Below are 12,590 nucleotides of genomic sequence, written 5' to 3'. Positions count from 1 at the left end.
TTTGCAGGATTGGATCAAATTTTGCATCACAAAGGTTTTTAAACATTGTCATTGAGATATATTTTACAAAGGTACGTAATTTAACCAATATAGTAACTAAAGTAGACCTAACAATTCATGTCAAAGTGTTCTAATTCATATGATTTTGAAACAAGAGAAGAGACAAGTTACCAAAACACAATAAGGTGTTAAAAAAAAATTGAAATTACCAATAAGTAAAAAGTTAAAAACCCTACAAAGGTTGCAAAAAAAAAAAGAATGTAAAACCCTAAGTTCGTTAATCAACACCCGCAACCAAAAACCTCCAGAGTCACATATTGAAGTTAGCTATGCATATATATTAATGCATAATTTAACTTTATTCTTTTGATAGACTTTTTTCCTTTTGGGCTACGCATGATTTACATCAATGCAGCAATCTTTTGGACAAGCTGGGAATTCTGTGTTCAAGAGCAAAGCATAGGACTCCACGGCACCTGAAACTCCAAAGACTGATCTCATGGTCTTCTTTCAATCTGTTACCCTTGACGACGTCGTTCCACCCCCAGTTCAATGCGTAGTTCAAAGTCCCGTTTCCAGATTCCTTCTTCTCCATCGCCCATAACTTAAAACGCAAACCCCACATCTCAGAGTTTTTATTCACCAGAATCGCTCCCACACCAATGTTCTGTTCGTCGATGTCTGCTCTCAGTATGGCTGCAGACTCAGCAGGTGTCAAGAAGTCGTTTCTGGTTAGCATACTGAAAGGGAGCAAGAAACGGCTCAGGCCTGAGTTGACATCACTCGCGGATAGTGGTTTCCCAAAGTCAAAGATCAGCATCGGGTCTTCGGTTACGCCCATCTCTCTAATCACCTCGCCAAGCCACTCCGGTGGCCCTCTAGCTATCCGTGGCAAAGAAGCAACCACCTTTGCTTTCTTGAATTTACCACTACTACTCCTTGGTTGCAGCACCAAGGCAAGCCTCTTGCGGCTTGTGCTCTCTGTTTGGCTCGAAGAAGACTGGGAATTAGGGTTTGGAGGGCTTTCAATATCAGGCGTGTTGTAATGGAGCGAAGAACGAGTCTCAGAACAACGAAGGTGGCGGAGCGATGAAGAAGAAGAAGTAGAAGCCCCATTAAGATTCTCATAGTTTCGTTGCTGTTGGGAGTATCTTAGCGAAGACCTAATCTTTCTAGGGACATAATCGAAGAATCTGAACCTCTCTTCGTCTTCTTCTTCTTCTTCTTCTTCATATACGATCTTAGATTTTCCTTTTTTCTTTCGTTGTTCTTCTTCAGAGACGATCTTAGATTTTCCTTTTTTCTTGCGTTGTTCTTCTTCATACACCATAGTCGCAACATCCGCCAATTCAAGGAGCTTCGACCACATGTTCTCCTTCGTAGACTCAAGATCATCTTCGTATGTCTTCATTGTGATTTGGAAACCTAACTCGAGTTCAGAAAGCGAGGAGCGTGAGGAAAAAAGGCAATTACGAAGATAGATATATTTTGATCGAATGAGTAAAAAGAGAGTGCCTTTGTTGAGGTTAAATAGTTCAATCACAATCAGACCTATTTCTGATTGACTTCTTTTTCCTTTTTCCATTGAGATTAGTACTAGTTTAATTAGTTTAACAATTACTATGATTAATCAATATATAATTATTACCGATTTTCCTTTTCTTTTTTTTTTCGTACTGGATATATGTAGAAAAAATCTAGCCAAAGATCTTCCCTATTTCTTTGTCCATTTTTTTTTGTAAATTATATTAGTCTTATTTTTCCAGTGGCAAACTTCAATACAAAAATAGAACTAAAAGCTTCGTCGTCAAAAAACGTAGTAGTTTAATTAGTTTAACAATTACTATGATTAATCAATAATTATTACCGATTTTCCTTTTTTTTCTTTTTTTTTTTTTTTCTTACTGGATATATGTAGAGAGTTTGTATCACGCACTACATAGAGTCATAGATAGATATTATGCAATGACAGCTATCCCAAAGATCTAGCCAAAGATCTTCCCGATTTCTTTTTCCAATTTTTTTTTGTAAATTATATAAGTAGTAGTCATATTTTTCCAGTGGCAAACTTCAATACGAAAATAGAACTAAAAGCTTCGTCGTCAAAAAACGTAAGGAAACTTCTAAAGATGTTGGCGTGACATGAAGTAATGAATGATATATTGAAGAAATTGATGCATGAATTGTATGTCACATAGCTAGTAGAAATGTAGAATATTTAATACAACCATAGTCCATTTGAGTTAAATAGAGTTTTGTCATGATAATCTCATAATCGGTTGAACGCTCAATTTAGTAGATTGATAATGTTCTATTTCTTTACTTTTAATACACCTAAAGTACAATGTCCACCACTATTCTTGTTTTGTAGACAATGTATCAATCATCACTGATTCACCATTGTCTCTTGTAATTCCTCGGATGAGCTTAAAAAAGGGTTTGGGTTCTATAAACAGAACGAATGTTTCATTCCAACATTTATCAGGACCAATTCGTGTAATGGAACAAACACATAAAGATTAACTGAAAAAAAAAACGTTCTAGCTTTAAGTAAAATGAATTAGCATATATGAGAAGAGAAAGGTTAGAATAATAAAGTATAAGGTGAAATAAAATAAACAAATTAGAAGAAACCTCTAAGTAGTACTCACGCATATAACTGTACAAAGCAGAGTGGAAACCGGATGATTCACAAGCAAAATATGGACGACACAAAAGATCGTTTTGTTCTTTTCTTTGATTTTTAGAGATATATATTAGGGACGAACTCAAATCTCATCAGGCAACTTAAAACTCTGTGTACCAAAAACATGAAGTGACGAGTTCTGAAGAAAGACGGCGACTCCACATTTGCTGCTGTTGAATCCATCCCATAGCGTGAAATGAGCAGTACCGGACACTGGTTTCTTCGGTGTTATATCTTTCACAGTGCACATCTTCTCCATCTTTCTCACAACGAAGTCATTCGACAACATTCTTCCTTCGTTCTCTCCTCTTGCGCAGTCGGTCACAAGCCCGGTCTCGTATATCGCCACCATTATGTCGATTCCGTCTCCGTCTACTTTCATTCTCAAAGCTCCGGTGAGTGATACTTGTAGTGTCTCTGAGGTTGGTCTCTGGAAAGTCGCCTGGTAAAGAATGAAACAAATTATACAAACTATATAAGAAGAGAGTGACGAAGCCAATTAAGGAAGACTGATCCATATTGTTCTGATATGTCAAGAACTCATTGATTTCAAGAGTCAAGATATTTCATGGTTCATATAATGTAGCTTATTCCTACGACACACATCTACAAAAACATGTCGATCGTTCAACCAAAATTTCTTAAAGATGTTGTTTAGTCAAGATTCACCAAAAGTTGCTAGTTCTAATGCCATAGAAGCTTGCTGCATTCATAAACCTACCCTCCCTGCAGTCATATACCTATATAACTAACTTCACGCATCCATATTGACCATTCTATTAGCAGGGTGACAAAACAACTTCAAAAGCAGAGACATCCATAAACGTCTAATGAGAAGTCCTCTATTTACTATACTAAATAACCACAAGACTCAGGGGAAAAAGACAATGAGACATATTTCTAACACAACCTAGAAAACTTAGTTATAAGCAAGGTTCACCGGGTTCTTATTTAATTAGCACCAGAGAATCAAAGCAGAGCCCTCAAACACAACAGAGATTTTTGTTTCAGTGTATTGACCAATTACTTGGAAAGCACATAAACAAACCCTAATTTCTCCGCATCACGATCACCACATTCACAGCAATCAATCAAAGTCCATTTATTAAAAATTGAATGTTAAGAAAACTCACCTTGAAAGCTGGAGAAGGAAACCTAGGCGCTTCCGAGATAGAAGTAAGGAGCGTCTCCTCCTCGATCCCTGTCAATTGAGATCTTCCTTGGACAACAAGCTGAGGAGTAAACATGGTGTCAAGTTTCAACGCCTCTACATACGCCTTCTGCCTCACCGTCCATTGGCTTGATCCATACGGATCTTTCCACCCCTTGAAATCCCAATAGTCCACATGAAACACCAAAACCATCGCCGGAGATCCAACAGATCCACCACCATCTCCTCCACGGATCTGAGCGTCGAAATCGCCTCGACCTAGCCGGGACATAAGCATCTCTGCGGCCGGGGAGGTCTTGCATCCTTGAGACGAGAACAGCTGGACGAGAACAGGTCCGTCTCCGGAGGGAACATCTGCGGCGGCGACGGCGGAACTGTTACCGCCTCCTCCGGAGATAGGTTTATTAGAAGAAGATTTCTTGAGGCCGAAACAGGCGAAAAGACGGCGCGCCATTGGAGAAACAACTGTGTCCGTCTCTTCGCCTCCTCCCGAAGAAATCGGATTTAATTAAAAAAAAAGAAAAGAAGGAAAGATCGGAGAGAAAAAAACGAATCAGAGAATTTTTCCCCCGAGAAAGTTTGAGAATGTCGTAGAGAGAGAGATCTTGAGGAAGGGAACCAAGGGTTAACGCGTCGAGAGGTCAAGAGAGAAAGGCGGCAAAAGTGTTCTTACTCTTTTTACCTATTTTATATAGATATATTTTTTTAAGAATTACTGTGTTTAATTTGGTGGCAAAATCTGTATTTTTCTATCTAAATCTAATACTAAGAAAAAGGAAAATAATGAAAAGGAAAATATATGTTTAGTAAATTATTCTTTAATTTTTGTTTCTTGGGGATTTATTGTTGTTTGAGACTCTTTTTTTTTTGTACGAAGGAAGGGTTGGTGACACGTAGGGAAAGGGGAGGTTTATTTATTTGTGCGAGGTCGGCCAACAATATCTTTTGTTTTTCGTTTATAAAAAAAGAAAAACCAAAAGATTCACTTGCATGCACACCTCAAACCAAAACTAGAACTTGAGCAATTTGATTTCTTTTTAAAAAGAAAAAGATTTTGTCAAGTTAAAAAAAAAAGATTTTATCAAAAACGATTGCTGATAGAAATTTTGGATAAGAATAAACATAGCAGAGGAAAAGTATCATTTTTGATAAAATAATTTAATGTGGGTTTGTTTTGACTTTGAGTTAATCCCAATAATTAAGTTAATCCTTAAAAAAAGCTATACATAGTTAAGTTTAATTATACTGTGATAATTAAAGTGAATCTCAAAAAGTGTTTGTCAAGTTATGGGAAACAAAAATTAATAATACCTTGAGTTTAGTAAATTTAGCAAACACAATTTTAATAAACACCTAAACTTAGATATCAACAAATTACACAAGATTCCTGTTATTAGATCTCGATATTGGTTCAGAATCTCCTTGGATTCCGATTCGGTTTAAAAAGAATACCACTATGTTTTTTTCTCCCTTAGACCCTTTTTTCCGTTTCACTCAATTCGCTCTTGTCACCTTGCTTTGGTGCCTTTCGATTAGTTGTTTAATCATATCCACTCACTATATATCACAAGTTTATGAAATTAGCATATATCCAAATTCTAAAACAATGATACACTTTATGATTTCGTTTTGACCACGTATGAAACGGTCCATGCAAATCCATGTGGCTGATAAATTCACGACAAGCCAAAAAAAAAACTTCATGTACGTTCCAACATAATCTCCACCACAATCGAGGAGCTTCACTCCGTCCTATCATTTTTCCATATATATATTGCTTGAACTCATTCACTTGGTTCTCTTATATCCCTCGAGTTAATTTATTGTTTTTTCTTCCAAGAAATCAAAAAAGGATGTTAGAAGGGAAGGCAGTAATGGGTGAGACAGATATGAAGCAAACAATGAAGGAAGATGCTCTCAGCTTGGCCTCCAAAGCCCTTGATTGCTTTGATGTCACCGAACCCACTCAGATTGCCAGTTTCATCAAGAAGGTTCACTAATAAACTATTTCAAGTTTTAACTATGTTAACCTTAGTGTTAGTAAGTGTATAACTAATGAGTGGACCAATAATTTATATTCTACCTAGCTAGAGTGTACATATATCAGGCAGTGATAATATTAATTTGTATGTTGAGACAAACTGTATCTTTATTATTTTTGAAAATTTTCAGGATTTTGATAGAATATACGGATCAGGGTGGCAATGCGTTGTTGGGACGCATTTTGGATCGTTTGTGACTCATTGCAGTGGCTGCTTCATCCATTTTTCCGTTGGCAACCTTACCATTTTGCTTTTTAAGGGATCAGCCGGTGAACCAGCGTCCCGGACCGACGATCTAGCTAGTTTAGACTATCTTGTAAAATAGTCAAGTCTTCATATAAGTGCTTCACTGCGATTTCAAGATTGACCGTTATGAATGTTTTGAAAGACAAGATTTATATTTCCTGGAGATATGATTTACAACAATATGATTTAGCTTTTAATTCTTACCATCCGGTTAGCTTGTAACTATTTTTCTCTGCCATTAGTTTGAAAATCCTAAAACTAGTATAATTAGTTTTCGGTACATGAGAACAAGATCTAAGTTTCAACAGCTTTTCTTGCACCACCATTTCCGACGACGACGTTCAACACCATTTAACCGGAGCCTTGTCTTTGTCTCGCTTAGTCTTGCTTTGTAATCTTTCTTCCATTTCTCAAATCTTAACTTCAGTCTCCTAAGTTCTTCTGCGTGCTGCGTCCTGTTTGAGCTCGAGTCTGGTTCTAATCCTACCTCCACAAGACTCTTTGCATCTTCGTTAATTATGACGCTTCGTTGATCAGATTCTGTAGAAAGATTGTTAGCGTCACTCAAGCTATCCTTAAGCTCTTTTGTGGGAGTTCCGAAGGACATTGTATCCTCTGAGTCATTACCATGACTTGCAGTTTTGTTTGGAGCCAAAATCTTACAAGCAGCTGCAAGACTCATCTGCAAAGGCATATATAGATTTGGAACATCATTAGCTTTTAGGCGTTTGGTCAGAGCAAATCATATATATGCTTGATGCTGATTACGTGGAGTGATGGGCACTTTACCTGCATTGACGACATATGTTTTTGCCATGTTTCCTCCATTGACTTCATTTTTGTTTCGTTCTCTAACCATCTTTCCTCAAATCGTTGCAACTCCTCCTGCAATGCAGTGTTTTCATCTTCCTTCTGCATTATAGCTGCTTCGACTTTCTGAACCCGGGTCTGGAGATCAGCAAGAGCCAAAGGTTGGACCTGAAGCTGCTCTAAAAGAAGGCCCTAAACAAGAAAGATAATAAGTTTCAGCAGTAGAGAACTCATAGACACACATACATCAGGCAAAATGCTACCTTATCTTTGGAATCCCTCCTCGTTAACTTTCTTCTCGGTCTTTTCTTCCCATTGCATGATTTCTTCTTCTGTTGCATACTATTTAAGTGTTTACGAGCCAGCCATTTGCGTACCACTACATACAAGGAAGAGAGCTGTAAAATCTTATCCAAAATAGAAATACAAATTTTTGATGCCAAAGGAAAGACATTGATGTTTACCATATTGCAAGTGTATGACTGCATCAAGTTCTTCAATAGTTGCTGGGGAAACGATAGCTGATCCTCCGACCACAATGTAGTTTCTCCTGGCATGTTCTCCGCGGATATCTATAGCAACAGAATAAATAAGAGAAGAGAAAACATATACCACAAATAAAGGAATCATGAATGATTACATGACTGAAGCATCACTGCAGCATTCTTCATATTGTGATAGTGTTCACGAGTCTTATAACCACGAAATTTCTTCTGTAATCCAAGTATGCCACATAAAACATATTTTTTTCTTTCCTCAAGGACGCCAATCTATCAAATATAAAGATGAAGGCGTTATAAATTGCCGATTGATCAGGAAACCAACATAATATCTACAGATAAAGAGAACTTACTAGTCCAGTTCGGAGGTATATTTTCCTATAACCAACTTGATACATTTCAGGAGGAAGATTGTATTGTTTCAGAATAGCAGTTGATGTGTTAAGTGGATCCTGGGAGAATTTTGTGGCCAGAAGTATGAATCCATATCTAATCCATGAACAAACCAACAAAGACAAAGCTTATGATTGGAACAATAGATCTATCAACAAAGCACATCGTTTAAGTTGAGAGACCATACCTTACTGCTAGCTCTTGATGTGTCAACCGTGTAGGATATCCTGATCTTGATATTCTAACAATCTCCAAAACGCCACAACATCTAAGCTGTTGTAGAACATGATTCTCATCATAAATTCCAGGAAGCTGATTTGAATTTGGCTTTATGCATCGAATAAAATGAGGAGTGGTGTCTTCTAACTTGTTCATCAACTTGAAAAGTTGGCCCTGTAAGCATAAAGTGAAAGAATATACCGATGGTCCAGTCATATTCAATAAAGTTTACAAAGAGGCTATTAAAGTCAAAAGATTATTTTCAGAAAACTTTTTAGGAAGATTTCAATCAATACAGAAAACTGCAGAATTCAAGCCTTCTCACCTTAAACTTTGTAATCACAGTTTGATTCATGGAGTCCGAAATGGTTGCCGACTTTAGAGACTTGTAACACATCTTAGAAGAAAACAGGTTCAATAATTGACATTTGCTTGATGATAAAAGTTGGATAAGATCAACATGCAGCGGATCTCTGTTCTTTTCCAGGAAGCCGTTTGTATCATAGAGAACCTATTAAAAGTACAAAACTCCCATAAGTACCCAAGGAGATATATGTTCATTCTCTTGCACCTTAATAATTTCACTGACTCATAGCCACATAATAACAATTTAATATGCAGAATCCAACTTTCTGGATTTGGGGTATCAACAGACCTCTCCAGCATAGTGACAAACTCTGAAACCCTGACCTCTCCCTCCCTTGAAACAAGAGTTAGCCCTCAAATGATGATTGAGCTTGTTGGCAAACGTTGTATCAGTCGCCTTCGGAAAATTTGATTCTTCATCTAGTAGCGATACCAAACCAATGGGTTTCTGCATGAGCAACCATATTCGTGAGATGATTTTCTCAAAACATGGAAGAAAACACCATAATCTCAATCATGTTTAAAGCAACTATCAAATTCTGAGTTTGTCAAAGTATTATACCATCCCTTTCTTAATCAGTAAGATGACATGCTAAATATTACCTTCTCAATCAGGTTTAGACACTCTTGATTGTCTTTGAATTCGACCTTAGTCCAATCAATTCCATCCCCTTCATATTCCTGAACAGTGAAGAGACTAGCACAAATTAACAATACACATTTTTCTGATAATTGTAGCTGACCAGAAGCAGAATACCACATCTTCATATAATGAGGCTTTAGAGAAAGAAGATTACCTCTTGTTCAAGTTTAAATAGATGTCGGTTGAAATGTTGCTGCAGTCTTTCATTTGCATAGTTTATGCAAAATTGTTCGAAACTATTATTCTAAAACCATAAAAGACCTGATCATTACACAGTCAAAATATATAGAGGCTATAAAAACTCGAGCATGGTTACGAACCTTAAATGATTCAAACCCATATATATCAAGGATACTAATAGATCTTCCTGTACGTGAGTTACCAACTTCCAGTGAAATGTTTATTTGCTCAACAAGCCAGTTGAATAGGCTCGCATAGATGGTTTTCGCAAGAGAATCCCTCATCTCAGTTGCCTGAATATATAACAAAGCAATCCGCACACTACCTTTAGCTAGCTAATGTATATAGAAATTACTAGTGTTGTGTAATATATTGCAGTGTTTGTATAGATATTAAACAAACCTGTCGCAGTGTCAGTCTTTTAGCAATGCAATCTCTACCAGCTTGGAGCTTGCATGTAGACAAAACCACCATAAGCTCTTTTGAATTGCAGCCCATTAACATAGCTACATTAGTGACAGCTGTATGAAATAAGAACAACATAATAAACATCAGTAAAGTTTAATCCTATTAAGTTCACAACCAGTTCACTAATTCAAATGATAAATGACAATCAATTCTACCTTCATCTGCTACCACTTCCACATAGTTTTCATTGTCAATCACTTTAAAAGAAACATTTCCTAACCATAACACGGCTGCAAGCAGAGAAAATGCACGTTCTTGGTATTCTTGTGGAATTTGAACAATGTTGAAAGCTTCCTATAACAAAAGAGAAATCTGACAGAATAAGAAATTACAGAAACATGGCATCTGTTCCATGGAAAACAAAGGGAAGCAGTGGGAATAGATAAAGTTACCATCAGTTTGTGAAACTTTTGTGCATCATCAATGCGATCAATGGTCAAGCATTTGCTCTGGTTCAAATAATTGTATTCACTTGCTGCTTTAAGCTTCAATCTCTCTGCAAACAAAATCATATAATAAATGTTCTAGTAACTTCTAGCTTCTCAACCATGAGCAACTAAGCTAATTGATCTTTTATATATGTCTACATTTTTGCTTCAGCAGGGACACTTCCTAAGCATATCATATGCTGCTGAATACGTAAAATACCTGAATTAGTTCTTATATATCTCGAATTTGAAATGTTACCTTTAAGAATTTGTGGAGCTCCTGCACACAATTCATAAAAGATATGGTATGATCTCTCGCCGTTGCACAGCTGAACCACTCTTGACTGATCCAAAGAGACTACTAATTAGCCTATGAATAGCTTACCAAGTAGAATCTGACTAGAGCTTCTCAACAAAAACTTACCTTTTCTAGGAGAACTATGGTCATTCAGCACAAGTAGTGACACAAACATGGTGAGGAAACCCAAAAAAAAGATGTGAGCTCCATAGCCAAGCAAAGAAAATTGGCAAACAATAATACAAATGTTCAATTCTTACAAGTTTCAAGTTTAGCTCCGCATATCTTTCCCTTTGCACTAAAATGAATCTCCATCAGTTTTCCCTGCACCAATTCAGATTTACTATTGAATCAATTTACGGCCGACACCAAAGTCTAAAATCTAAAGAAATGATTTTTGTAATTTGGGAAAAAACATCCAGTCATGCAAAAATTGGAAAACAAAAAGGTATGTGTAACTCACAAATCGGCTAGAGTTGTCATTTCTTAATGTTTTAGCATTCCCAAAAGCTTCAAGTATACAACTTGTCTTTAGGAATTCGTTTTCCACCCCAAAGCTACCTCCACCAAGAGCTTCCAAGTACTGCATTGCATATTTTGCTGTCTCAGTTTTCCCAGCTCCACTTTCTCCACTATGAAATAATATTATTATTCATTTGATTGTTGATATCAATATCAGAAAATCCATTTCACCTAAGCAGTCTAATCATCGTCTATATACACAGAAAAAACATTCAGAATGGAAAGCCTCGTACCTTATGATAATAGATTGGTTCTTCTCCTCTGCGTAAAGAGAAAATTAAAAATGTAAATGCCCTAAAGTTAACACCATGGTAAGGAACTAAGTTTTGGTTCTTCATGAAGAATCACCTCTCATCATCTCATCAAAAGCTGCATCTGCCACTGCATAAACATGAGGAGCATCCAAAGCCTTATTCTGATACGTTGACAGAAACTCTTTGCCATAGATCTGGACATTCTTAAATGGATTTACTGCAATCAAAACCGGCCCTGCTTTACTCTATAATAGAGAAACATGGAACTATGTCAAAAAAAAGTAAACTCGGCTAGAATAACAAATTTATCAAAAACAAACCACAAGAGAACTTACATAAATCAAGTCCTGTGAATATCTGACCCTTAGGTTGTAAAGAACAGATGGTTCATTCAGATAACTAAGCTGTATAAGGTCTTCAACTCCCTCCAAAATATCTGGGTTAGCAGGAAAAATCTCTTCCACTGATACTTTCACAACCTTAACACAAAATAACACCATAAGGCCTTTTCCATATCATACAAAGGTATAAAACAAGTAAAAAGGAACTTACCTCTTCGGTATTGGACAACAAAACACAAACATCATCAACAGAAGTAGATTGTATCTTCCCCAAGTTCCACTGCCCATTAGCAACGCGACACCAAACTCGAAGTTTCTGGCATAAAAATATAAACTTTAAAACAAAAACGAACCCAATACAAGTTGAAGCTGTGAATGAAGAAAGACAAAAGAAGCAATCTTCAATGTACCTCTCGGAAGAAATACTCAACGTTATCGAGATCATGCGGGTCCTTAGCAGGACTCATTTGAGCAATTGCATTACGTAAGTTCGCCGGAAGCGATTGACGATTCGACACCATTTGTGCCCTTGAAGTAGACCGAGACGGAATCAACGACGACTCCTTGAAGCTCACGCTAACGCCGTGCTGACGGAGAGACTCCAACGTTTCCTTAACCGAACTTTTCGTCATTGTGTGTGGCCGGAAACGCCGATAAAATCAGAATCCACCCACCAACAAAGAAAAACAAAAATTCAAACTTTTTTTTTTTTGTTTTGTAAAAGAGTCTTAATTAATCAACACCCATTTTCGCGGCTAATTGAGCTCCATAAACCCTAAATTAAAATCTTCTCAAATCATGTAGTGGGGGTTGGGGGGAACAAAGCCAGCATTGTAACCCCAAATGAAGAATCAATCTCTCAACATTGTAACCATATGATTCAAACAAATTAAAGAGAAAAAAATAGCAAAAACTGAAAACAAAAATAAACCTTTTAACTAATTTTTGCCAACGAGAAGCCATTTCCAACGAATACAAAAAGAAAGAGAGAGTTTTGAAAAAAATACAGAGACGATGATGATG

General features: G+C 36.8%; 3 protein-coding genes and 1 pseudogene across 3 annotated transcripts; 1 reads left to right on the top strand and 3 right to left on the bottom strand.

Annotated features, from left to right (window-relative positions):
• Positions 1–184: 184 nt before the first annotated feature.
• LOC104727718 (putative B3 domain-containing protein At5g35780 pseudogene) lies at positions 185–1,456 on the bottom strand (annotated as a pseudogene).
• Positions 1,457–2,545: 1,089 nt separating this feature from the next.
• LOC104722191 (uncharacterized) lies at positions 2,546–4,580 on the bottom strand. The gene is made up of 2 exons (XM_010440324.3): positions 3,820–4,580; positions 2,546–3,128 (listed from the first exon to the last, which is right to left on the bottom strand). Exons 1-2 carry the CDS (start codon positions 4,309–4,311, stop codon positions 2,769–2,771), a joined length of 852 nt encoding a protein of 283 aa, XP_010438626.1. The 5' UTR covers positions 4,312–4,580; the 3' UTR covers positions 2,546–2,768.
• A 1,016-nt stretch (positions 4,581–5,596) lies between these two features.
• On the top strand, positions 5,597–6,325 carry LOC109127161 (uncharacterized). Its single transcript, XM_019231501.2, has 2 exons — positions 5,597–5,848; positions 6,030–6,325. Exons 1-2 carry the CDS (start codon positions 5,711–5,713, stop codon positions 6,222–6,224), a joined length of 333 nt encoding a protein of 110 aa, XP_019087046.1. The 5' UTR covers positions 5,597–5,710; the 3' UTR covers positions 6,225–6,325.
• LOC104722190 (myosin-4-like) lies at positions 6,277–12,580 on the bottom strand. Its single transcript, XM_087474489.1, has 23 exons — positions 11,978–12,580; positions 11,779–11,883; positions 11,562–11,705; positions 11,321–11,471; positions 11,206–11,233; positions 10,914–11,082; positions 10,711–10,774; positions 10,412–10,510; positions 10,117–10,220; positions 9,880–10,018; positions 9,659–9,777; positions 9,397–9,549; positions 9,231–9,320; positions 9,037–9,114; positions 8,723–8,881; positions 8,393–8,578; positions 8,036–8,241; positions 7,809–7,944; positions 7,596–7,725; positions 7,420–7,527; positions 7,219–7,334; positions 6,935–7,147; positions 6,277–6,827 (listed from the first exon to the last, which is right to left on the bottom strand). The coding sequence occupies exons 1-23, from the start codon at positions 12,197–12,199 to the stop codon at positions 6,447–6,449; spliced, it is 3,300 nt and encodes a 1,099-aa protein (XP_087330615.1). The 5' UTR covers positions 12,200–12,580; the 3' UTR covers positions 6,277–6,446.
• Between the last annotated feature and the right edge of the window lie 10 nt (positions 12,581–12,590).

The sequence above is a fragment of the Camelina sativa genome, chromosome 11 (assembly GCF_030686135.1).
Source record: "Camelina sativa cultivar CO46 ecotype springtype chromosome 11, ASM3068613v1".
Taxonomy (NCBI): Eukaryota; Viridiplantae; Streptophyta; class Magnoliopsida; order Brassicales; family Brassicaceae; genus Camelina; species Camelina sativa.
Note: the sequence above shows the minus strand (reverse complement) of the source record. Positions and strands in the feature narration are given on the sequence as shown.